Below are 25,438 nucleotides of genomic sequence, written 5' to 3'. Positions count from 1 at the left end.
GTTGCCATGGCGACGTAAACCAAAGGCCTGGGCTCTCGGAGCCCCGGGGCAGCAGCTCAGAGGCTTCGGAGAGAGCGCCGGCGTGCAGAGCAGGTGGGTGCGCTAGGGACCTGGGCGGGAGCCACGGGCGGGGTCGGGGCGGACACCTCGCGCGCCCCTCCAAGGCCCTGTCGCAAGGCTCCCTGTTCCTTACTCATCACATAGCCAGCCGTCTAGCAACCCCTCTTCCCTCCGGGCCCATGCACCCTCGCAACACGCGCGGACGGGCCAGACGTGGGTGTGGGGAGGCCCGGCCCTGCTACAAGCCGAGTACCTCGCTTCCTTTCGTGGAGGCTGCAGCAGGCATGCGGCTGGAAGGGTGCAAGCTTTGGAGTCAAGGAACCCTGGGCGGGAGTCACAGCCTCGGCCTCTCCTGGAGGTGTGACTTTGGACAGTTTGCTATTTTGTTTCCTCCTCTGCAAAATACAGACTAGCTCCGCAAATAGTGAAAAAAAAGAGCGCCGCGGTGGGGCGGAACGCCTGATGAGCCACCAATCAGCGCCTCCTCTGGTCCTCAGGGAGCTTACGTTCTAGGGGAACTAGGTAATCGACAGTTGTTAGAGGGATACATCAGCTATTGAAAACCGGTCAAAGGGAAGAGGATGGGGTGGTGGGAAGATGCTTCTGGGGCGGGGCGGGCCTGAGTGCTGGTTGAGGGTGGGAGGGGCCAAGGCTCGGGCTGGCCGTGGGTGGGCGGCTCCGCGAGCAGGACTAGCCTTGGGAGGCTGGAACCACGGGGCGGGGAGAGGAGGGAGGCGCGGCGGGTCGGAGCTGCAAGTGTACTCCTCGTGGTGAGCCTTGGGTAGGTGACCGCTGTTCTCAGCAGCCGTCGGCGGAGGGCGGGCTGCGGGCTGCGGGCTGCGGGCTGCGGGCTGGACCCACCCGGCCCAGACGCTGTCTCTCCCCAGGTTGGGAGTCTCCTCTAGCCGATGTCAGGTTTCGCAGTGCACGCTTCCTCCTCTGCGCCGATGTCCGAGCACCTGCTTCCTGTGGTCTCCAAGAGCGTAACTTTCAACAGTAAGTGGTGGGCTGGGGAGGGCTTGCGCAGCGTCAGAGGCAGCCTTGGGGGGCCTGGGGCGGCGGAATCAAGATGGAATCAAGGCGACAACGATTCTAACTAAGCCAGGCCACGGTCCAGAAATCACAGGCTTTGCCAAGTTCCCTAGAAACTCCGTGCTGTAATCCCTAGCGCTGCTCTAGCCAAGCCCCAAACCCCAGAGTTTATTGTTTCACAGCTGCTGGGACCAGGAGTACCGGGCAGGGATGCTTGCATTCTGAGGCAGGAGGGGACCCTGTGCCCTGCGCCCTCCCGGATTCTGGTGGTTTGTTGGCGACCTCTGGTGGTGTTTGGCTGGTAGAAGCATCACCTTGGTCTCTGCCTTCATCTTCACTCCATCCTCACATTCTACGTGTGTGTTCCATCATTTCCCCTTCTTATTAAGGCTGTGCACACTCGCCCAGCATGACCTCACTGGAGGTACATCTGCAGGCACTATCTTTTCAAACAGGGTCACATGCTATGGTGCTGGGTGTTGGGACTTCAGATCTTCAAAAGCATTCATTTGAGAGGGGAACACAGTTCACCCCAAGACAGGCCTTGAAGAGGGTGTCGCTCAGCCTCCCTGCAGCCTCAGCTGCTGGCCAGCCCCCTCACCCACGCCCGCGCTGGAGGCCTGCACCTCCTCCCCGGGGCTCCTGCTGAGGGGCAGAACTGGCCACACACCCTCTGCTTTGGTTTACTGGTCCTTAGCTTCCGATTCCAAAGGGTGTTGAGAGCCCCCGTGTGAAACTTCACCTGCTTGGAGGCTCCGCTGTGTTCTCTTTCCCTCCAAGCCTGACGCCTGCCGTGCTCACACCTTGCACACATCCGCACAAATGCATGCACAGCCTGTCCTTTTCTCACACCAATGGCCACACAACAGAAACGCTCCCTGAGCCTTCTTCCCCATTAACCCAGATGCTGTGCAGACTGCTCCTTATCAAACCTCGAGCTCTCGTAAACCTTTGGTGCTTCCAGCAAAGGCACTTCCACATGTGCGGGTAGAGTCTCTGTTGGAGGCTGCTGTCCACGGCTGTCCCTGTTACACTGTGTAACGGTGTACCCCTCCCTCTTTCTCATCCGCTCTGCTCCGGAGTAAACTGAGAAATGAAGAAAGACTGAACCGGGGTTACCAGAAAAAAGACAGCTTTGAAATGTTTACAGATAACAAAACAAAACAAAGCAACGTGATGGTGCTGTTGACTGAAAAAATATCCACAACCTGCAAGTTTAGAATCATGTTTCATTCCCTGGGGATATTTGGGCTTCCTAGGTGGTGCTAGTGGTAAAGAACCGCCTGCTAATGCAGGAGACTCAAGAGATGCAGGTTCAGTCCCTGAGGTGGGAAGATCCCCTGGAGTAGGAAATGGCAGCTGGCGCCAGTATTCTTGCCTGGGGAGTTTCACGGACAGAGGAGCCTGGCGGCTACAGCCCATGAGGAAGCAGAGAGGCAGACGTGACTGGGCCCGCGCGAAAGCTGAGTCATGACTTATTCAGTGTGAGTCTGCAGGGCTTCAAGCCTGGGAGAAGCATTGAGAGAACGGCTACAGGAGGGGAGGGGAGGAGGCGGGTTACATAGGAGTTTTGCCACAAAGAGCAGGTAGTCTGAACATCAAAAGATTATTGTTAATGAAAGAAAACCAGATAGCCTGGGTTAAGGAATTCAGCGCTTTTCCCAGTGTGAGAAGATGCGGGAGGCTGGGCTCGCTGAAATCGTTCCTTCCCTGTGCCTGTCAGCCCCCTGGGGCCAGTGTCCTTCCTTTACCGTTGGCGCTGGGGCCCTGGGGTCGCAGGTCTTGTTCTCCTTCCTGGGTGCCCTGGAGGGCAGGAGTCACTTTAGACTGTGGCTTCCTTGTTTATTGATGTGGCGGAAAGTGTTCCATTCTCAGAGGGGAGGGTGTTCCAGGCCATGAACTGGGGATGAGGTGAGATGCTGGAGGAAGAGACAGAAGCCAGTGTGGGCCAGCGTGTAGGGCCCTGTGGGCAGGGGGAGGACCTGCTGGGGTGATGGAGACAGCCCAGGTATATGAGTGTGTGACTGGGGCACCATTTCTCCCACCTTGAGCGGGGGTGGAGGTGGGGGAAATGGCCACAGCTCCATCGAGACACGGCTAGTCCGTGCCCTGGCGTAGAGGGCAGAGGATCTCGGTGGGGAGCTTGGCCTGGCAGAGGGGCTGGCCACACCAGAGTGGAACCCAGGCTCCCCAGGCAGGGCTGGTGGGGGCGGGGCTGCAGGACCCCTGCTTATGGGAGACGCAGCCTGTGGCTGGTCCCCCTGTCTCTGGGGGCTTCTGGCATTCAGGCCAGAACCCACCTGAGCGACTTGGGTCCAGGGGTGGATTAGGGGAGAGTGATCACTGAGTGGATGGTGGTATCTCCCAAAGGCGAGACTGGGCGTGGCGAGGGGTCATTCCTGGTGAAGGAAGCTCACTGCCAGGGTCTAACCTGAGCAGGCTGGTGGGGGGGGGCGGGCGTGCTCCCCCATGTCTGCACCTCCCGTGCTGGGGACACCTCCGCCCCGCGTGTAGGCGTCCCTTCTCCCATCTGCTGCTGACTGTAGGGATGGTGCTGGATGCAGCCCTTTAATTTGACGATTTAGGGAATATGCTTTTACGCGACCCAGTCTTAGTCTGGGGAGCTGCAGAATCGGGCTGTCCAAAGCCTGGGCTGGGGGCCACATGTGGGCGCACCGGCTCTGTGCCAGGCACTGTGCTGGAGTGCAGAGGTCAAGGGCACAGAGGCAGGCCCGCTCTCAGAGGGTTTGGGGCAGAGTGACCTGCCGCTCTCCTCTCTGCTCCTCGGACAGACCACGCAGTCCCTGCACAGAGTGCCCTCCACGGCCCCCCACAAGCTTTCTCAGTGAGCCACCTCCCCACCCCACCATCCAGGGCTTTCCTGGGGGCCCCACACCTTCCCCGCCCTCCTCCTTCCCCAGCTTTATCTTCTAGTAGCCCTGGCCCCTCCCCCGGCTGGTAGACTGTCATCTGCCTGAGGGCTGGGGGCTCTCTGTTTGCCTCTAAGGCTGCTGTCTTTTCCAGAACCCGGTACACAGAAAGCCCACAATGAAATTCTGTTAGGCTGCACGCTTTCCCCAAGGGTTAGGTCCTTCCACCACTGCTTTCCAACACCATGCTGAGTTCAGCTAGAGCGTTCAGACGGCGACAGAAGAAGCAAGACTCCCTGCTCACAGATGTCGTGATCCTGTATGTGGAGAATCCCTGAGAAAGCTCTGTGTGCTCAGAAATGAATGCAGCAGCATAGGAGAGCACAAGACCGACACTCGAGCATGAGTTGCGTTTCCATATTCCAGCCACGAACAGTCCAGCTTGGGAATTATGCGGCGGTTCCATTCACTATGGCATTAAATAGAATAGATATCCAGGAAAGGGGTGACGTCGTGGGAGATGACCAAGCAAGAAGACCCGGAGTCAGTCTCTCCACCAAAATGACTCTCCAGCAGGCAGGCGCTGTCAGAACCCCGGACAGGAACTCTCCCGCTTCCAGGAGAGAAGTTAATGCCGAGGTGGGAGCATTCTGGGGGATTCTGGCATTTTGTGGCGTGGCTACCAGCCTCCAGCCTCCAGCCCAGCAGCAGCGGGGAGGGCGGCCTGAGTTCCTTGCGTGGCTTGCTGGTGCCAGTGTTGGAAGGAGAAGTCAGTTCCGACTCCATGTTGGAACTGTTTCTTTGACTTGCTTTCTGTCACTTTTGCTATTAGAATCATACGGACGGCCTGTCTGAGAGAATCCTGCCCCTCTGCCTGACTGTTAAACAAGGGCCTTTGTCCAGAGCTCTGTCCACCTGTGGATGGCAGGGAAGAAGCTGACACGTACCCCTGCCTGAGGCTTGCCGTTCCAGGAGATGTTTGCAAGAGTAGTGGTCTTTTCACGTTGCTTCCTCATCTCCTGCCATCTCTGATCTATAAAAGAACCTGGCATCCAGACCCCATTGTGTTGTTCATTGACTCAGTTGTGTCTGACTCTCTGCAACCCCATGGACTGCAGCACGCCAGGCCTCCCTGTCCATCACCAGTTCCCAGAGTTTGCTCAAACTCACGTCCATCGAGTTGGTGATGCCATCCAACCGTCTCATCCTCTGTCGCCCCCTTCTCCCGCCTTCCCAGCATCAGGGTCTTTTCCAGACCCCACAGGATGGTTATTTTGAGGTGCTCGCCTGCCGTCTTCTTGATCTGCCGGCTCCCTGATCCAAGTCTCTTTCCTGCCTCAGCCCCTCATCTCTCAGGTTCATTGGTCTCTCGTGCGGCGAGCAGAGCTAGTTGCACTTGGAAAACACCAGGGTGGACAGCAAGGATCGTCCTCCAAGTTGGGCTGTCTGATTGCTGAAGGGCCACATGGAGGCTGGAGCCACTTCCCTGCCACATCTGTTGGTGGGAATTTAGAAACGGGACCCCTTCTCTTGCTTTGGAGGCAGTGTCTTAAGGAAATCTTTTTTACAAATTTTATTTATTGATTTATTTTTGGAGAAAACCCAAGCCCTGTCGCAGCCCCATCAAGGAGCACAGACCCGCGCCTTTCGCTTGTGGCACCTGGGCCATGGGGGTTCTGGAAGGCAGCAGTGCCCAGGGGCTTGGGACAAGTGGCCGTCAGGCCTGTGCTGTCCGAGCCCACCTCCCGTGTCTCGGTTCCGTCTGTTACTGAGAAGCAGCAGCGTTTCCAGAGTCTAGTGGGGGCCGCTTCAGAGCTGACCCAGGGAGGCCTGGGGTGGCGTGAGCTCCTGCCATCCTGGACAGGCGGGCACTGGGGAGATGCTGGGAAGAACCCAGACGAAGGGAGGCCATGTGGACAGGCGCCATGGTGGTGAGAAAGGCACCTTGGAGAGGGACACAGAGCCTGTACAGCGGGCTGGACCTCAGGAGTCAGGGAGCGGGGGGCCGTGGGGGCTGGTGAGCACAGGTGCTGAGCAGAGGAGGAGGGCCTGGCTGCAGGTCTGGGGCTGCTCGAGGCACTGATTTTGCTGAGCTCTAGGCTCCTGCAGGGCCTCTGGGGGATGTGTGGTGAGTTGTGGAGCATTGGGGGAGTTCAGTGCTGATGCAGGGTCATCTCCAGAGACCAGGTGACCAGCGGGTAATGGCAGCCACCCACCTGCTCTCTCCCTTCGTTGCCTGCCTGCCTCAGGAGGTGCCGTGGTGTCAGCTGACAGGGGAATGGCAGGGAAGGGGTCTCTGCGTCTTCCACTGCAGTCCCTGGAGGCCTGAGGAGGCTCCTAGCAGAAGGGTTGGCTGGGCAGGCGTCAGAGGCACAGAGCCTGTGGTCTCTGTGAGAAACCGTCCAGCTCTGTTCTTAGGAGCAAAGGGGAGGGGTGCCCAATGGGAGTCACAAGATGCCGTCATGGTTCAGGCATGTATGCTGGCACGTTTGTGGCCCTTTTTTTGCTCAGTCCTCAAAACTTCCTGGCAAGGTCAGCATAATCATCAGGTGTGGGTGCTACGGGTCATCCGGCAGGTGGGGCCCTGGGGCTGGGGCCCCTGAGAGCTCCCTGGCTCCGTGTCGCATGCACAGCTGTTACACACTGCTGAGTCTTTGCTGTGGCTGTCACTTGTGTGTCTCCCCAGAGCATGGCCCAGAATCCATGGACAGTAGTTCTTCAGTCACTGAAGAAAAGAAGAAGCATGTGAAAAAAGGCAAAGGTAATTCTGGACCTGGGCGTGCACGTTCCATCAGTGGGAGGCAAACTCTCACCCTCAGGCCTCAGATGTCCTCAGACGTAGCTTCTGGTGGGAAGGACAGTGAGAAAAGGGTCTGTTTTCATTAGAAACTGGGTTACTGAAGCCTGAAGCAACAGGAGCGTAAGCCGCAAAGTAGGATCTGCTTTTCCTCCAGTGCTGAGCGGCGTGGGGGGCGGGCCGGGGCTCCGTGGCTCTGCCAGGAGCAGCCCTGCGAGCCTCCCAGGTGGCCAGGTTCCAAGGCTTTCTGCTCGACCATCTCTGCTTTCTCAACCACAAGCTTGTTGCCTGGGCAGAAAATGGCTGCAGTAGCTCCAGCTATCACATCTGCTTCTAGACAGGGAGAAGGAGGAAGGGGAAAGGCTAACTCAGCCGTCCTTGGGGAAAGATCTTTCCCAGAAGTCCCACCCAACAGTTTCTTGCCACACTCCATTTGTTATGGGGCCGTCAGTATCTGCAAGGGAGGCTGAGAAATGCAGCTTGTCAGTGAGTCGTAAGGTGGCCGCCTGTCAGGAGACAGAAAGGGGTGCGTCTGGCAGCTACACGCCTTGTCCTCTGGGCCCTGCTGTGTCCTCCATGCCTTGGCTTCCTGGACTGCCTCCTGGTCCCTTGGCTGTCCGCACCCCCAGCCCGGCCCCACAAGCCAGTCTGCTCCTCCTGCAGAGGCGAGCAGCTCGGAGCGCGTTCCCTGAGCCTGCCTTCTCTGACCAAGCTCCCACCCTGGGGCTGGGCTTCCCTGTCCACCCTGCCCACCCCCACTTCCTCTTTCTTTTAGTTATCAAAACCCAAACCTGCCTAGTAGAGCCTGAAGGTCAGTGAACTCATGTGCTCGTCACCAGATAGGAAGCAGACAAGATTTAGCCACGTTTGCCTCACCTATTCTTCTTCTCTTTTTTCTTTTTTTGTCTTTGCCACAATATTTTACTGTTTCAAAAAATTTTTTTTTGAAGTGTAGTTGATTCACACTGCTGTGCTGTATAGCACAGTGATTCAGCTATGCACATACATACAGTCTTTTAAACATTCTTTTCCGTTATGGCTCATCCCAGGATATTGCCTATCTGTGCTGTACAGTGAAATTGTTACTCAGTTATGTCTGACTCTGTGACCCCATGGACTGTAGCCCGCCAGGCTCCTCTGTCCATGGGGTTCTCCAGGCAAAAGTACTGAAGTGGGCTGCCATTTCCTCCTCCAGGGGATTTTTCTTACCCTGGGATCGAGCCTGCGTCTCTCCCGTCTCCCGCTTTGTAAGGTGGGTTCTTTACCGCTAGTGCCGCCTGGGAAGCCCTGTTTTGGCTGCGCTGGATCTTAGCTGGGCACATGAGCTCTTCGTCCTCACTGTGGCACGCAGGGTCTCTCGCTGGCTGCGTGAGAACCCTTAGTTGTGGCACGTGGGATCTGGTTCCCTGACTAGGGATTGAACCCGGGCCCCCTTCGTTGGCAGCACAGAGACTTAGCCACTGGACCACCAGGGAGGTCCCTGTGGCATACGTGAGATGCCACGTCTAAGTGATGTCATAAGGTGCTTGTCTTTTTCTTTCTGACTTCTTTTAGTGTGATAATCTCTGGTTGCACCCACATTGCTACAGATTTTGCCAGGATAGACTCCAGGCGCTATTGCACTCCTGCAGTGTGCATTTTCAAATATCAGGATCTTTCTCACATGCCCAGAAGCAGTTAACCAGACCGTCCATCAGATTTACCCAGTTGTCTCAGGAACATCTTCCCACGGAAGATTTGTTCTCATTCCCAGTCAGTTGAGATCTGAACACCTTCAGCCTTGTCTAACCGAGCAGAGCGGCCTCCGCGTCCTTTCGCTCCCTATGCTTCTGGCGGAGAAACGGTGCTGCTCATCCGTAGCCTGTCCCTGTGGCGAGCACGTCTGCCCCCCTCCTGGTGGTGTCACTGAGGCCGTTTCTGTCGGTCCTGCATGTCCTCTGGCTCAGCGTTGGCCAGGCTGCCTGAGAGAACCTGTGTCTGCCTGTGTGTGCGCAGACCCCTTCCCGGAGGGCTCTGTGCTCTCAGCTGCCTCCCTGGAAGCCACCTGTGAGCGCTGGCTTCAGCCTCATCCCACACTGCCCATCCCAGCTGCTCACCCAACAGTTTCTTCTACCCATGATGCTTGCATTGAGCTGAGCGTGACACTAAGGGCCAGGGGTCTGCACTGTGGCTTGTCTGTCTGTCTTCACTGAGGTACCATTCCTATGCAGTGCAATGACAAACCTCCAGGTCACAGTTTGATCCATTTTGATAAATGTGCACAACTCTGTGTACAGCCTCCACCCCGTTTGCCCTCTAGAACGTTTCCCTCCTTTCTCCCGAGGATGGCTGATGGTCTGCTATCCCCATCAGTTCAGTTCAGTTCAGTCACTCAGTCGTGTCCGACTCTTTGCAGCCCCATGGACTGCGGCACACCAGGCCTCCCTGTCCATCACGAACTCCCAGAGTTTACTTAAACTCCTGTCCATCGAGTCGGTGATGCCATCCCACTATCTCATCCTCTGTTGTCCCCTTCTCCTCCCACCTTCAATCTTTCCCAGCATCAGGGTCTTTTCCAGTGAGTCAGTTCTTCGGAGCAGGTGGCCAAAGTATTGGCGTTTCAGCTTCAGCATCTGTCCTTCCAATAAATATTCAGGACTAATTTCCTTAAGGATGGACTGGTTGGATCTCCTTGCAGTCCAAGGGACTCTCAGGAGTCTTCTCCAACACCACAGTTCAAAAGGATCCATTCTCCCATGCTCAGATTCCTTTATAGTCCAACTCATATCCATACATGACTACTGGGAAAACCATGGCCTGCCTGCCACTGGCCAGCTGCTGGGCACCCTCAGAGCCCCTGAAGCTCCCCTTCTGTCCTTTGCTGGCGGCAGGAACCCCCCTCCCTTCAGCCCCACTGGAGTACAGGTCCTGTCGCCCCTCCTCTTCCTTCCTCCTTTTGTCCTGCTGGTCACGTGGGACCCTTTTAGGGTCTGAGGTCCTGGCTGGTTCCGCAGGTGCTCTGTGCCAACCCTTCCACTTGCACGTGCATCGCTGATGCGTTTTTGGGGCGAGATGGGCTCCACATCCTCCTCCTCCTCCACCACCTGCTGTTCTGAGGCTGTTTCCCCCGCGCATACCAGGAGGACTGAAGCTGTTGCTGGGATGTTAAACTTTAGAAGTTGTCACTGAACATCTACCAGAGCGGCTGTACCAGCTCACAGCCCACCACCAGGTGTGAGGGCTCCGGTCACTTCATGCCGCCCCAGCCCTGGGCACCGGCCCTTCCTTTCTGGGTTACCTGGGCCGCTGGGCATGTGTTAGCATCCCGTGTTCCCCGTGGCCAGCAAGGGGGACGAGCTGTGTTTACGGGGCATTGATGATTCTGTGCTGTGAAGCACCTGCCTTCTGCCCACGTTTCTACTCGGTTGTCTGTCTCCTTGTTTTAATAATTCCTGGGCTTCCTTGGCTGCTCAATGGTAAAGAATCTGCCTGCTAATGCAAGAGACGTGAATTCAATTCCTAGGTCAGGAAGGTCTCCTGAAGAAGGAAACAGCCAATCCATTCCCGTATTCTTGCCTGGGAAATCCCATGGACCTATGGGGTTGCAAAGAGTCAGACATGACTGAGCACATACAAATTTTCTTTTAATTTGAAGATTTTTTTAAAAATGATGAACCCCCTTTCTTCTAAATCGAGGGTAGTAGGAAAGCAACCATATTTTTAAGCCGATAGGTTGGCGCCCTCTGGGTTCCATGTTCTCTGACACCTGGTGAGCTGGGCTGTGGGAACATCTCCCTCATGCCTGGGTTGGGGGCAGCAGTCCTTGGCAACCCCAACTTCCCAAGCAGCCCGGCACCCTGCCCTCATCGCTCCCGGTGTCTCCTGCAGGGACGGAGCCGCTTTGCTGGCCTCCCCGCCCCCTGCAGGCAGACCCCCCGCACACTCCACGGCCAGTCGGCTGCATCACTTACAAAGGGCAGGTGGAACCTCTCTTCCTTATGGCCCCCGGGTTCCTGAGACTAAACGCGAGGACAGAGGGCCAGGAATGCAGCAACATCTGAGACACAGGAAGGTCTGTGTTCACACAGTCTCTCAGATGCCAGGGATGGAAGCTAAACAGGCTAAACCAAGCAGGTAAGTTTATAGAGCTGGGAGGTCCAGGCATGGACTCCAGGCACAGCTGGATCCGAGAGAGCGCCTGCTGTTGGCGCCTGCTTCAGTGGGCGCTTCCCCGCTGGGTGGCGGGGACGCCGGGACCTTGAGGCACAGATCGCCCCTGGTTCTCTAATTGGACCTCTCCCTCCCCAGCATCCAAGAATGTTCCTGACCAGCCAGCGAATCCTTTCCACATGTCCGGGGACGTGGACTTCTTCTTGCTCAGAGAACAGGAGCGGAACAAGTCTCTCTTGGTGAGTATCTGGGGGGAGCCTGCCTGCCTCGGCCAGAGCCCTGGTCCCCCGCACACTCGCTCTAAGACAGTCGATGGCTCACACTGCCTGTGAAGGCGCCTCGACTCCGCCTGGCCCCAGGTCTCTCCTCCTCCTCTCGTACCAGCGCCACCACTGCCATTCCTGGGCTCTCGTCAGGGGGGCCCCCAGGGAGTGTCTGTCCCAGAGCCTTAGCCAGCGTGCCTTATCTTCTGTGGAACCTGGTGTAGACGCCATCCCCTCCCGACACCCTCTCTGACCCCCAGGCCCTGGGAGACCCCCCGCATGCTCTAACCTTGCACAGTCACCTCTCACTGGACTTCTTGGGGGCCAGACATGTGCACACACGTGTGCACACACACAGCTGTGTCTCTTCAGAGCTTGGGAATCTCAGGATCAGCCCTGTCCCCCAGCACACTCTGTGTCTGCACACCAGCAGTCTCTTGCACCCCCATGTGCCCAGCTAGTCCACCCCTCCACTGCCCTGCAGCCAGGCTGAGGGGACTCACCCAGTGGGCCAGAGGCACAGGCGTGGTCAGTGTCCCAGGCTCTCTCGGGCTGCCTGCGTTCCCCCAGCTCAGGGCTCAGCCTCTGAGATTCCTCAGGCAGCGGCTCCCTCTGCCACCCCGACCAGGACCAAGGACACTTGGGGACGGGTAGGGCCTCCGGCTCCATCCCAGACCTGATCAGGATCCCACGGGGTGCCAGTCATGCTCCCACCTCCTGCCTGGATGGAGAGGTGACAGACCCTGAGCCAGTCTGTGAGGTGCTCGAGCAGTGCACCCACACGCATGCACACGCATGCACACGCATGCACTTGTCATGCTTACACTCAAACACACAGACGCGTGTGCACACCCCGCACATGAGTGTACACACTCACACACACGTGTACACTCACCCACATTCACACAAACACTCACCCATACACGCACACTCATGCACATGCACACACACACGTGTACACTCACACACATTCACGCACAGACACCCATACATGCACACCCACGCAGATGCACACACACATGTGCACACTCACTCACAGACACACTCACACACTCATACATGCACACACTCACCCCCCCTCCCACCCCCGACACACACTTCCCCTTCATCCAGCAGCAGCGCAGCCTGCCCTTCCTTCTCCCAGCCTGGACTGGCCTCAGGGACCCTCTGCCTTCCTTCAGGGCCCCTGCCCCCCAGCACAGCCCCAGCCTCCTCACACTGAGGAGCCTCCCAGCACCTCCAGACTGCAGACCTTTTCCGACTGGAATCCTCTCAGGTGGCACTTTCCCGGTCTTATTGCACCAGGACGCACAAATCAGGGCCCGCCACCCATTAGAGGGGAACAGGCGTTGCCACTGGCAGGACCACTGGGTGTCGGATTTGACCAGGGGAAACCACATGCAGGCTCGAGCCAGCAACATCCTCAGGGCCTGGGTGGCAGGAGGGGTGGGCGCTAGGCCACCGGGAAGAAGCACCCCCCGTCCTGAGACCCCTCCCAAGTGAAGGGCTGGGCCGCTGCAGATCCCAGTGAGCCCCAGCCCCAGGTCACCCCCAGTAAGTAACAAGCTTCCTTACCAAACTTGGAAACTCCGAGGATCCAGCTTCTCTGAGCCTTGGTTTGTCAGATGTAGAAATCACAGCCCAAGACACTCGGCTTAAGTGTGACCTTCGGATAGATGAGGCAGGGAGTGTGTCCCTGCACCCCGACTGGAATCGCATCCGACCAGGGTTCCCCAGCTCCTCTGGTGCCCTGCCTGCCTGCACCGCGTTCTCCACAGGGAGATGCTCCTCACCCCGGGCGCTTCCCCCCTGCACAGAGCACACGCGCGGGCCCCCACACCCCTCCGAGTGTGCGCTTCTGCCTGTGCGTGTCGCCTGAAGCTCCGCAACCCTGACAGGACTGGCAGCAGGGAGGGGCCGGTCCGTCTGTCCCCACCCAGCCCTGCCCCCCCGCTCGCCTCCCGCAGGACCGTGAGCAGAAGAAGAAGCTGCGGGTGCATGAGAAGATGACCTACTCGTCTAAGGTGTCTGCCAAGCGCACCAGCTTGCGCCGCGAGCTGCAGCTGGAGGACGAGACAGGGGACCAGGAGGAGCGGGCTGAGCAGCTGTGTAGCTTCCACGAGCAGGTGGCCTGGAAGCTCGCCGTGACCCGAGGTGCCCCCCGTCCCTCGCTCTGCCTCCCCGCCCCGCGGTCCCCAGCCCCAGTCCCCAGCCTGGTCCCCAGGCCCACCTTTGCCCTTCCTGTACGAGCAGCGCTTTTAACAGGCTTGAGCCATGCAGGGTTGTGGTGTGGTGTGTGTGTGTGTGTGTGGTGGGGGGTGGCGGGACAAAACAAGGAAGTCTGAATTACTGAACATATGTATCAGTGTTCTAACGATGGAGTATAAACCAATAAGCTTGAAAGAACCAGTTGAGGTCAGTGTCCTGGACCCCTTGGGCTATGTGAACGTGAACGTGAAGTCGCTCAGTCGTGTCCGATTCCTTGCGACCCCGTGGACTGTAGCCCACCAGGCTCCTCTGTCTATGGGATTTTCCAGGCAATAGTACTGGAGTGGGTTGCCGTTTCCTTCTCCAAAGGATCTTCCCAACCCAGGGATCGCACCCGGGTCTCCAGATTGTAGACAGACGCTTTACCGTCTGACCAGCAGGGAAGTCCTTGGGCCCCTTGGGCTGTATGGGTCCTGAATGTGAGCATGGAGAGACCCCAGCCTCCGCCCCGACACCGAGGCTTGTTATGTGGGTGGGAAGCCCTGTCGAGTGTGGAGCTCTGCCTGTGTCTTATCTCTGCCGCCACTGCCTGTTTTTGCTAAAACCCAGGAGGAGCAGGGGGCATCCAAGTGGGCCAGACTGGACCCAGCAGGTCTGACTTCCTTGAGGAGTTCAGGACGGCCAGGCCAGGCGTCTCGACTTAAAACAGGCCTCCTGGACCGCAGCATGTTCTTCTGGAAAGGAGCGGGTTTGAGGGACAAGGCCGAGAGCCCACGGTTGCATCCACAGCGGGGGTGCCCCAGCTCGTGCTCTCAGAAAGGCCAGGAAAGAGGCCCCGTGGGCCTTGACCCCAACTGCGACGCCTCGCTGCTTGCACTCCAGAAGGCGGCCCTGATACCCACGCCAGCTTCCTCCCACCTGGCTGAACCCTGCCAGGGTGGACTTAGCCTCTGGAGGCTTGTGCGTGTGCTCAGATGCTCGGTTGTGTCCGACTCTTTGTGACCCTGCAGACTGTGGCCCGCCAGGCTCCTCTGTCCATGGGATTTCCCAGCAAGAACACTGGAGTGGGTTGCCATTTCCTTTTCCAGGGGATCCTCCCAACCCAGGGATCACACCTGTCTCTTGCATCTCCTGCCTTGGCATCTCCTTCCCAGCCACCTGGGAATCCTTGCTGGAGGCTCAGGGCGCCCCAACCAGAGATCTTGCTGCCTTGTTTTCTCTCTCACCACCCCATCCTGTTACTGTCCTGGCCAGTAGACCTTTCATCATGACATCTAGCCAGGTGAAACTTCCAGGGTGGGGTGTCCAGAGCCTCATTCTAGGGAGAAGGGTGCTACAAGCAAGAGCAACTCGTCAGACCCAAGGAAGGGCTTCCCATCTGGCCAGACTCCAGCCATGGAGACTGCTCTGTATCTGCACAGCCTGGAGGCAGAGCTCACTCCGTTGTAGTCCCTGTTGTGACCCAGGCCTCAGGGTGGGCGTAGCGTACTGCCTGGCTCGCTGGTCCCTGGCCACCGCCTGGGGGGTTTGCTCCCACTGCCCGCCCACCCCCAGATGCCTCGTGCCTTTCACTGCAGAAAAGAAGCTGGAGCCCAGCAACATCAACAGCTATGTGGACCAGAACCGGCAGATGTTTCTCATCCAGGTAGGCCGGCTGCCCCATGGGCCCCTCGCCCTGTCCCTGTGGGGCCCGCATGACACCGCTCCCGCCCTCAGTACGCCCTGGATATGAAGCGGAGTGAGATCCAGCGCCTGGAGAGGCTGGCGGCCCAGGAGGAAGCCCAGCTGGAGCGGGCAGAGAAGTTCCTGGAGAAGGACGCAGCCCTGTTCGATGAGTTTCTCAGGGAGAACGACCGCAGCTCCGTGCAGGCGCTGAGAATGTGAGCCCCTGCCTGGGCCTGGCCCAGGCCTGCACGCCTACCACTCCCCCATCCCGCCTGCAGTGGCTGTGGACAGACCCTTGCCCTCAGTTCAGGCCCCTGCTTGGCAGCTCCACTGCCTGCACCCCTGACCGAAGGCAGCGTGGACGCTCCCTTGAGCCCCTTCTCTTCTGCCTCCCTCCCCCAGGGCTGACAAAGAGTCTAAAGCCAAGATGGAGAAGATCCTGGAGATTCGTGAGCTGACCACCCAGATCATGAACATCAAGAGGTGAGTTCAGGGGGCACACTGGCCCTACCGTGTCTCCTGGAGCCCAGGGGGCTCCATGTGGCACACTGCTCTGCACCCCGATCCTGTCCAGGAGCCCCAGCCTTGCGGGTGGCCGAGGCCAGGACACAGGGCAGGGCTCACCCTGAGGCCCTTCTGCCTTGGGAGTGGCGGTGACCTGGGGAACTGAGCTGTGCTGCCCGCAGGCCAGTCCTCTCGCCCACATGCAGGGTCCAGGTTGCCTCCCCTCCAAGGGGCCCAGGGGTGCAGCCTGACCTCGCCCGCCCCCTCCTGGGCGCAGCGAGATCTCCAAGTTCGAGGACATGCTGCAGCAGTACAAGGCCTACAAGGACTTCCTGTACAAGCTGTCGCCCAGGGAGTGGCTGGAGGAACAGGAGAAGAAGCGCTCTGCTCTCAGAAAGGCCAAGGAGGTGGTGGAGGCCTTCAAGGAGAGCCTGCTGCTGTCCTCGGTGGGGGACAAAGGTAGCAGGGAGGGGCGGGTGCACCTGTGTACTGGCCAGCCCTCTCCATCCCCCAGAGCCCCACCCCCCTCCAGGCCTCCCCATCCCCCAGAGCCCCCCAGGCCTCCCCAGCCCCCAGAGCCCCCAGGCCTCTCCAGGCCTCCTCATCCCCCAGAGCCCCTGCAACCCCTACTGCTCAGCCCACACACTCTGGGAGGTCGGCCAGCTCTCCAAGCAGTTCTCAGGGTCCCAGAAACTTGCTTGGGGAGACCCTGGGCAAGTTTCTGGGACCCTGAGCCTCTCTTGGTCTTCCCACAGGACTGGAGACCAAGGGCAAGCTGAGCTCCAGAGGTGTGTGGCGGTCCCTGGCTGGAGGAACCCCTCTCTGGGTGGGGGGTGGGCAGGTGCACAGCCCCCTCTGCTTCCCCCAGAGGGGCAGAGCCCCCGGAGGCCTGCCAAGCTCCTGCCAGTGATGCGGCTGCACCAGGCATTGTCCACCAGCGCCAGCCAGCAGCAGGGCACCCCGCCCAGCGCGCCCAGTGGGGTGGAGTCCAAAAGGTGAGTGGGCGTGGGGAGGGGGAGGTGGAGGAGACTGGCCTGTTGGGGAGCAGCCCCCAGTGGCGCCAGCTTGGGGTGCCTGGAACAGAGGAGAGGCTGAGGAAGGGCCACGTCCAGCCTGAAAATCAAGGTGTTTCCTGAGCAGACGGGTTCATGTGATTTGGTGAACTTGAGCTTGGGGTGGCCCACGTGGGTGCTGCTGGGACAGTCAAAGGTGCATGGAGGAGGCAGGTAGGGGGATGCTTGTGAGAGGACCCACCTGCCTGGACCCTCAGAGTCCAGAGTGCCAGCCGGGGGCTGACAGAGTCCCTGAGCCTTGAAAGGGAAGCAGGAAGTCGGGACTTTCCTATAAAATACCCCAAACTCTAATTGTGACAGTTATTTTCAAGTTTTATGCAAAACATGGTAAGGGACAAACCAACCGACCAGATCCAGCCCTGGTGACTCACCCCGGAGCCCTGCAACACCTCCTCAGGGACCACCGAGTCGCCCTGGGACCTGTCCTGAGTGTCTTCCTGTGACTCCCAGACACCCCCGCCCCCACCCCCGCCACATGCCGTGATGACTGACCACAGGACACGCCTGCCCCGCCGCCGCCTCCGGGGCCCCCCGCCCCTCCAGTGCAGTCACTGTGCACCCCAGCCTCTCCGGGCGGGCTCCCCACGAGGTGCGGAGGGACAAGGGTGCCTGGCAGCCAAGCAGGGCTGCACCCTCACTTCGCTTCGAGTCCCCGGACCCCAGGGAGGCCAGGAAGTCTCAGCGCCGACACGCTCGGTCGTGGCTCTTGTGCCTTTTTCTGCGGTGCACTCGGAGTGTTGGCAGGTGTGCACAGAGGTTAGCTCTGGCCCCCGTCATCCCTCCGGGCAGGGCTGCAGTCTCCAGCTCTGGGGTTGGATGTGCGCGCCTCCTCTGGCGCGGTGCCCTCAGTCTTGGAGCTCCCGGCAGCAGGGAAGGTCGCTGGGAGCAGGGGTCTGGGACCTCGGCCTGCCAGCCCCGTGACCACGGCCACTGTGCACATTCGGGCAGGCCGTGGGCCGCACGAGGCACCTGGCCAAGAGGGAAAGTCAGAGCTAAAGTCCAGCCCGGCCCCAGCCTACATCCTCTTGGAAGGAAGAGTCTCAGAAGGGCACCTTCCAGGCCAAGAGTGACCTGGGCAGGTGACTGGCTTTCTGAATGGCAGGTTTGCCCTGTGGCGACTCAGTGGCATCTGTGTGCCTGGGCCTCCGGGTGGCTCAGGCGGTAAATCCGCCTGCCTGTGCAGAGATGCAGGTTCAGTGCCTGGTTCGGGAAGATCCCCTGGAGGAGGAAATAGCAGCCCACCCCAGTGTTCTTGCCTGAGAAATCCTGTGGACAGAGGAGCCTGGTGGGTTGTAGTCCATGGGGTCGTGAAGAGTCGGACATGACTCAGTGACTGCACAATGAAATCAAGGTGCATACAGGGTGAGGCACAGGCCTGGCGAGTGTGCTAGCCTTCGGGGCCCTGTAATGCCAGCTCTGCACTTCAGGAAGGCTGCGCTGGAGTCTCTGAGGTCTCGCTCAGCCTCCTGCCGCTGCAAGCCGGCCTCGCCAGCTCTGGGGGCGGCAGAGCCTGCGTGTCCACCCAGGGTGCAGGCTGGGAGGGGTGACGGGAGCAGGACTGAGGTTGGCCGGGCCCGCCCAGTGCTTGTGACCCTCACAGCCTTCCCTGTGGCCGCCGGGTCATGCGTATCCAGCAAGGCCCTGACGTGTGGCTGAGTGTCACGGCAGCTGTGAGAGGGGCCAGTGATGACACGTCCTAAGGAGGGAGCAGGCAGCGACGGCCCAGGTGTGAGGGAAAGAGCAGGGACCAGGGAGGGGCCTGGCAGTGGGAGCCATGGGTCTGAGGTCGGGTTGGCTCTTGGATTGCAGGAAGGAGCTGCTGGGGCTGGCAGCCTTGAGGTGGGAGCTGCGCTTTATTCTAACTAGAGTGAGAGGGACTGACTGGGCGTGGTGTGACCACTGGGGGCCGAGAGGAGGCTGGAGCCATGGCCTCGGCTGCCTGGGGGACAGAGGATGGGACGGGAGCTGGTTGGGGAGGTGCCCCAGGCCCCGACCCCATGTCCCCGCAGGTCCAGCTCCACCCTCCCTGTGCAGGACGACCTCGACAGCGACGATGGGGAGGTGAGTGCCTGCTCCCGCCGGGCTGCAGGGCCGGGCTCACTGAGCAGGGGCCTCACCCGGCTCTGCTCGCAGGAGCTGGAGCTATACTTCACAGATCCGCAGCAGCTCCTCGACATCTTCACGAAGCTGGAGGAGCAGAACCTGTCCCTGGTCCAGAACACCCAGGAGATGGAGGAGGCCCTGGAGGAGCTGAGCTTCACCCTGAAGAACACTCAGACCCGCATGTAGGTCTCAGGGAGTGCTCCGCGGCTGGGCAGCCCACCCTGCCCCGTCCATGGTGCTGGCTCTGCCGGCTCTGGGGAGAGGCCGTGCCCTCTTGGGCCTGGAGCTGAGGTTCAGAGTGGGCCAGGCAGGTGGAGCCCGGAGGGGCTGACCTCTCCCAACCCTGGAGCAGCCTGTAGTTGGAAGGGGGCATCTCCACGGACACCCCCAAGGTGGTTTTGTAATGTTTATTTTACTCAGCAGTAAAGAATCTGCCTGCAATGCAGGAGCTGCCCTGGGTCAGGAAGATCCCCTGGAGGAGGAAATGGCAACCCACTCCAGTATTCTTGCCTGGAGAATCCCATGGACAGAGGAGCCTGGTGGGCTACAGTCCGTGGGGTCGTAGAGTCCGACATGACTGAAGGTCTGAGCCACAGGCACATTTATTTCACTAATGATTATAATGATTAGTGCTGTTCTTTGTTATTTAATAGCAGTGATATGGCCCAAGCTACTTGACTCTCCAGCCTTCGTCATGTAGTGTTTTCTGCCCAGCATCGGCTCAGAGTAAGTTTTCTGGAACAGAAAGAGGCGTCAGTTTTATTGTTGACACCAAGCCCTGCAGAGCCCGTTTGGGCAGGGTCTGGATCCAGGTGAGGCCAGCTGGGAGCAGGGGATCACCTCTTTACTCCCGAACCTTGAGTAAGCACCCATTCTGGATCAGGCCGGGGTCTGGGCCCTTCATGAATAAAGTAAACCGTGCCCCATGAGCTGGCAGTCCAGGGGAGCCGACTTAGAGGTGCGCAGATTTGCCCTGTGGGTAGTGACACATGCTGGGAGTAGAGAGTCCTATGAGCAGGGTGAAGTGGAGGTTGGCGGCAGATGGGAGGGGGAAGGGGAGGCTCCCAGGGAAGGTGTCCTTTCAGCCACGGACTTCCTCAGTGACGGAGCACCACAGGGAGTCTTGGGGGAAGAGGGAAGCACGCGTGAAGGTCCTGAGGTGGAGCCAGCCCACAGCTTTGACCGCTTGTGTGCTCATGGCCTGTTGACCGACATCCTGCCTTGGATAATTTCCTACCAAGAGTTTCCAGAATAATGCTGAAAGCTGAGCTCTCAGGAAAGACTGTGTTTCCTGCCAGTGCAGGAGATAAAACAGACTCAGGTTCGATCTCTGAGTCGGGAAGACCCCCTGGAGAAGGGAACAGGTACCCACTCCTGTATTCTTGCCTGGAGAGTCCCATGGACAGAGCAGCCTTGCAGGCTCCAGTCCACGGGGTCAAAAAGAGTCGGATGTGACTGAGCACACATACAGTGGGGAAGACGCATCTTTTTACCCCAAGCAGCTGGGAAATAAATGGAAGAACAAAATCACCCCCCGTCTGGTCCACGTAAAAGGGGTGCTGGCTGCAAGGTCACTCTCGTGTCCAGGCACTGGACGTAGAGGAAGGTCTAAGGGCCAGGCTGGACTCTTGGCAGTCATGTACCACTAGGACTCTGCAGTGGGCACTCAGGGTTGAGGGGAGGTCCGGCCTCTGTTCCTATCCTGGGTGACCTGCTTGCCCCCCATAAGGGCCCAGGCCTGGAGGGAGGGTGTGTGTGAGCTGCAGGTGGTCCCCCTGGCCACCCGCCTCTGAAAGCCTGGGAGGTCTGGGTGGGCCAGTTCTACCCACCTCGCACTCAGGCTCCTGGCCTCAGCCCCACAGCCATGGGACTGCAGCCTGGAGGGCTGCCAGGGGGCGGAGGCCTGCACCCTGGCACCCGTGCTTGTGACAGAGAGCAACTTTGCCCTTCCGTGGCACTTTGCCGATAGTTCTGTTCACCTGGGTGGAGCCTCAGAACCACCATAGGGAACGGGGCACCTCTAGACCCCACAGGCACAGCTGGCTGAGTGACCAGTGTTCTGCTCACTCTGGTCAGGACTGGCATGCCACTGCCCATACTGGCGAGACCCATGCCAACTGTAAGAGCCAGGGTTCCTGCTCCAGAAACCCCAGCAGACAACGCATGTCTGCCGTGAGCATGAAAGACTTAAGGAGTTTCATTTAAAAGGTGATTGTTGCAGCCCTAACCCTAGTGAAAACAAAAGTCGCTCAGTCGTGTCTGACTCTTTGTATCCTAGTGAAAATGAAAGTCGCGCAGTCAGGTCTCTTTGCAACCTCGTAGACTATACAGTCCATGGAATTCTCTAGGCCAGAATACTGGAGTGGGTAGCCTCAGTCTCTCCCTTCTCCAGGGGATTTTCCCAACCCAGGGATCGAACCCAGGTCTCCCGCGTTGCAGGCAGATTCTTTACCAGCTGAGCCACCAGGGAAGCCCCTAAGAGGATTAAAAACTTGGGCTCACAAAACCCCGTCCAGTGAACGTCCACAGCAGCATTGTTCCCACGAGATTAAAGGTAGAAACTGCCTAATGTCCACTGAAGAATGACTCTGGCAAAGCTTGGTCTCCCACATGGTGGTCCACAGTGGTCGTAAGCAGAAACGAGGCTCTGACCAGGCACGTTACAGGACAGACAGACCTGAAAACACAGTGCCGGGTGAAAGAGCCAGACACAGAGGGACAGATGCCACGGGGCTCCGTGCTTATGTCCAGGAGAGATGGAGTGGAGGGGGTGGGCAAGAATGATGGTCATGAAAAAAATTGGACATTTCAAAAGAATTTTATGGAGAATTATATACCTCAATGAGGCAGATTGTGGTTCCCCCCCTTTTTTTGTAGCATGGATTGTTAAGATGTTAGATTTCCTCTGCGTCTCACCAGGGCCTCTGAGGCTGGGGCTCGGCCCTCAGCATGCGGCAGGGCCAGCAGGCTCAGAGGTGCTGGTGCCCTTCAGGGACCGGGAGGTGAACCAGCTGAAGCAGTGGATTACCACGCTGACGATGTCCATCACCAAGGAGGAGGAGACGGCCGCCGAGCTGGAGCTCAAAGCCCGCGTCTTCCATTTTGGCGAGTTCAAGGGTGATCAGGAGGTAGGGCCCCAGGATGGGCGGAGGGCAGCGGTGGGCACGTGGCCACAGCCCCAGTGGAGGGTGGAGTCATTCCCGCCAGAGGGGCCCAGACCAAGGGAGAGCCAGCCCGGAGGCACGTGGTTCTCCGGGGCTGCCATGGTCCTTGCCACTCGCCAGGCTCTGGGCTTGACCCACGGGCACCGCTGGACGAAGCCCTTGGCCCCAAATCAGAGCCAGCCATGTGTTCACGCCCCATGAATGGGCAGCTCCCCAACACCCCTCCTCCATCCCTCCTTCCTTCCGTGAACTCATCTGCTTCTTAAACAGTGTGTCTGGAAGTGACCCTTCAGGCAGGCAGGCAGGCATGTGCCCAGCCAGGCCGGGAGGCTGAGAGGACTCAGAGCACAGAGCCCAGTGGTCCGGGGCCTGCACCCAGCTTCCTAGTTCATTCGATTGCTGTTGAGAGCCTCCTGCCTGCCAGGCACTGGGCCAAGTACCCAGAGCCCCAAGAGCAGGCTTGGCATCTACCCCCAGACTATCGGGCGCCAGCTGTGCCCTGTGCCCCCTGCCCCTCCCCCGCCCTCTTGGCCACCCCAGGGGACAGGGGTGTTGTGTCTTCTGAACATCAGAACAGGCTGATGCGGTGGGGGGGGGGGTTGTCATCTAGCCCAGCACCATAGAAAGCAGGCCACAGAACGTGGTCCCGGGGGGAGCTGAGGGCATCGCAGGGGCAGAGTAGGTCACAGGACCTCAGTGGGCACCCCGGGTCGAGGCAGGAGCCCTAGTAGGCACTGGGACCCGGGATCTGGCTGACCACAGAGGCCCAAGGTGAGGCCCTCTGCCCAAGAGAAGCCCGAGTGTCCAGCTCTGTGCCCCCTGACTTCCCGAGCACCCCCTGCCAGCTTGGCAGAGCCCCGGGAGGTCAGCTGGCCGAGGCGTGGGGGCAGCCCGGGCCTGCGCGGCCCTGCTGGAGGGAGGCCTGCCCGCCTCACAGGACAAGCTGCTGGAGAGTCTGAACTGCAAGGTGCTGGACGTCTACCGGCACTGCGTGGGTGGCCAGCAGGAATCCAGCCTGGGCACCGTACAGATGCTGGCCACCATCGAGCACCAGCTGGACGAGCTGCTTGAGAACCTGGAGCGCGTGCCCCCAGCCCGCATCGAGCAGGCTGAGAAAGCCAAGGAGAAGGAGAGGCGGCTCCGGTGCGTGGGGGGGCCCTGCACACCCCTACCGGCTCTGGGTTGGCCCTGAGGACAGGGCCATGCCCTGGGGCTCCCCGCTGGGAGGGGTATCTGGGGTTCAGATGGGGCCACAGGCTCAGCCCAGTGGGGAAGGTCCCTCCATTGGGCGAGGCATGTGGTAGCCTTAGGGATCCCAGGAGTGAAGTGATGGGTGACCCCCCACCTCCCGCACCCAGCCGCCAAGGAGAAGGGACAGTGAGAGGCACTTTCTGGGCAAAGAGCTGTACTGTGCAAGCCTGGTGAGGGAAAGGGCCGGCCTGAGAGCTGATGAAGGGGAATCAGCAAAGGGTGTGCCCCATGGGCCCAGTGGGGCGCAGGCCAGTTCCTGGTCACCTGGGTCTTTCGGTCCCACTAGAGTTCTGAGGCACGGCCATCTGTGATCAGCCGTCTTTCCCACACACAAGGGCTCTCCCCCTGGGTCCCCAGACCCTGGACAAAGGTTTGGTGGCCTCAAGTACAGACAGGAGGACTCGGGACTACTGACCTTGCTGGGGCCTGGGCTTTCAAGGGTGGTGATGCATCAGTGACCAGGGAGGGGAAGCCAGGAACCTTCCTGGGGGCGGGGGGCGGGAGATGAGCCTCGAGCCAGGCCCTCCCAAGCAACCAGGGCCAGAGCCAGCAGGGAGGTGGGGCAGAGCGGTGTTGAGGCCTGAGGCTGCGTGGGGAGGAGCTGGTGGCGTTCTCTGGGCCTCTGGTCGTTAACCTCGCCCTTCCTGCCCCCAGACTCCGGGAAGAGAAGGCAAAGTTGCAGAAACAGCTGCAGGAGGAGCGACTGCTGCGCGCACAGGCGCGGGCCCAAGCCGAGGTCAAGAAGAAGGTAAGTGAGGCCCCGAAGAGGCATGGCCCGGGCGCATGGTGGCCCCGAGGGGCGTGGCGGCGTAGAGGGGCGTGGCGCTGTAGAGGGGGCGTGGCTGGGAGGGCTCATGGCTGCCGACCCGCCTGGCCTCACTCACTTTTGTAGACACACTTGTTGGGGTCCTGAGGGGAGACGGCTCACCAGAGCAATGTCAGGGTGGAGCCAGGGTCCCCATTCTCAGGCCTGCCTTGCCCCCCCGCCTCCGAGGACCTGCTTCCTCCGGGCAACCTCCCAACCCTCCCTAGGAGCACTGGCCCACAGCTCCGTGCCCCCCTGGGGTCCCACCTACATTCCAGCCAGACCCCAGGCCAAGGCCGTCACCCCTCACTCACTGAGGGTCCCCCAGCCGCTGCGCCCCCCACCCACAGCATACGGGCCGGAGTAGCCACTGGCCTGCTGGACTTGTGGTCCCTAAAGAGTCCCGAGGCTGACCGATGTGGATCCCACGGGGTCTCTCCTGACCCTTGTGGTGGGAGACACGTCCCTTTAGCCTGGCGTCTCCTGAGTTTCCAGGTGCCTCCCTCCTCCCCCACCCCCACTCACCCCTCAGCCCGGGTGCAGTGAGGCCGGGGTGCAGGCTCACGGCATCCCCTCCCCGCAGCGGGGCAGGAGGCTAGTGTGCCGATCCCGGCCACCTGCCCTGAAGACCAAGGAGCAGTCCAAGCACGAGCTGATGGACAAGGACAGGGAGGAGCAGCTGTTTTTCTTCACGTAGCACGCGGGCCTCCTGCTGGCTGACCAGGAGCAGACGGAGGCGCAGGGAGCAGAGGCAGAGCCTGCACGGGCCCCTCACCCCTCACGCTACGCCTTCAGACTCACCTGAAATAAAAGCTGTGTCGCTTGGGTACCTCCAAGCCTGTCTTGGGAGGCAGACACAGTAACAAAATGTCAGTCTCCCGTCATTTGTCACTTAAGCCAGGAAATGATAAGGGATAGAGGAAGAGATGGTTAGATGGCATCACCAACTCAATGGACTAGAGTTTAAGCAAACTCCGAGAGAGAGTGGAGGACAGGGAAGCCTGATGCGCCACAATCCATGGGGTCCCAAAGAGTCAGATGTGACTTTGCCACTGAAGAACAGTGCCAAGGGATGGGCCCGTCTGGATTTCCTGTCAGTCAGCTGCTGAGAGGGACGTGCCTGGGGTGGGATCAACTGCAGTTCTGCACAGGGTGAGATGGGAGATCGACCGCATGTTAACCTGAGGTGCTGGGGTCAAAACTCCAGTGTAAACGAGGCGATGTGTGGGATCCACCCTGGGATCTTCTTCAGCTCCGCCCAGTGCTGATGGGCTCTAGGATGACTCCTAGCTGCCAAAGAACTCAAGTGTGGGAACAAGCTCTGTTACACTTGAGGGGAGCTGTGGGCTGAGACCCAGGCTCTCTGAGACGAGTCGTGCAGTTCGTCCATTTTCTACCTGAGGGATGTAGAGGGTCATCTCTAGGTGGAGACTGAGTGGAGGTGTGGGGTCAGCTCATTTCCACCACAGGGTGAGGCGTGGGGCAGCCCCAGCT

The 25,438-nt window shown here is 59.6% G+C and overlaps 1 protein-coding gene across 3 annotated transcripts; it reads left to right on the top strand.

Moving 5' to 3' along the window:
* On the top strand, positions 1–24,812 carry CFAP100 (cilia and flagella associated protein 100). 3 transcript variants are annotated; one of them, XM_040247291.1, is made up of 18 exons: positions 1–93; positions 469–582; positions 948–1,056; positions 6,649–6,723; positions 11,047–11,147; positions 13,139–13,325; positions 14,957–15,024; positions 15,096–15,259; positions 15,447–15,527; positions 15,826–16,007; positions 16,304–16,336; positions 16,417–16,543; positions 18,631–18,682; positions 18,755–18,906; positions 21,717–21,852; positions 22,826–23,031; positions 23,794–23,887; positions 24,528–24,812. In XM_040247291.1, exons 3-18 carry the CDS (start codon positions 969–971, stop codon positions 24,639–24,641), a joined length of 1,860 nt encoding a protein of 619 aa, XP_040103225.1. In that variant the 5' UTR covers positions 1–93; positions 469–582; positions 948–968; the 3' UTR covers positions 24,642–24,812. The 3 variants fall into 3 exon arrangements, with proteins under 3 accessions (XP_040103225.1, XP_040103226.1, XP_040103224.1); XM_040247292.1 differs by lacking the exon at positions 6,649–6,723 and having other exon boundaries at positions 10–93; XM_040247290.1 differs by lacking the exon at positions 469–582 and having other exon boundaries at positions 14–93.
* The last annotated feature ends 626 nt before the right edge of the window (positions 24,813–25,438 follow it).

The sequence above is a fragment of the Oryx dammah genome, unplaced genomic scaffold (genome assembly GCF_014754425.2).
Source record: "Oryx dammah isolate SB20612 unplaced genomic scaffold, SCBI_Odam_1.1 HiC_scaffold_9, whole genome shotgun sequence".
Taxonomy (NCBI): Eukaryota; Metazoa; Chordata; class Mammalia; order Artiodactyla; family Bovidae; genus Oryx; species Oryx dammah.
The sequence above is the reverse complement of the archived record's forward strand: the minus strand, read 5'-3'. Positions and strand labels throughout refer to the sequence as shown.

What these genes read in the sequence shown, in the direction of transcription:
- CFAP100 (XM_040247291.1), top strand. Translation starts at nt 969, where the DNA reads ATGTCAGGTTTCGCAGTGCACGCTTCCTCCTCTGCGCCGATGTCCGAG. An exon ending in GCATGTGAAAAAAGGCAAAG is followed by an intron (nt 6,724 to 11,046) that starts GTAATTCTGGAC and finishes CTCCCTCCCCAG; the next exon opens with CATCCAAGAATGTTCCTGAC. An exon ending in AGTGGGGTGGAGTCCAAAAG is followed by an intron (nt 16,544 to 18,630) that starts GTGAGTGGGCGT and finishes ATGTCCCCGCAG; the next exon opens with GTCCAGCTCCACCCTCCCTG.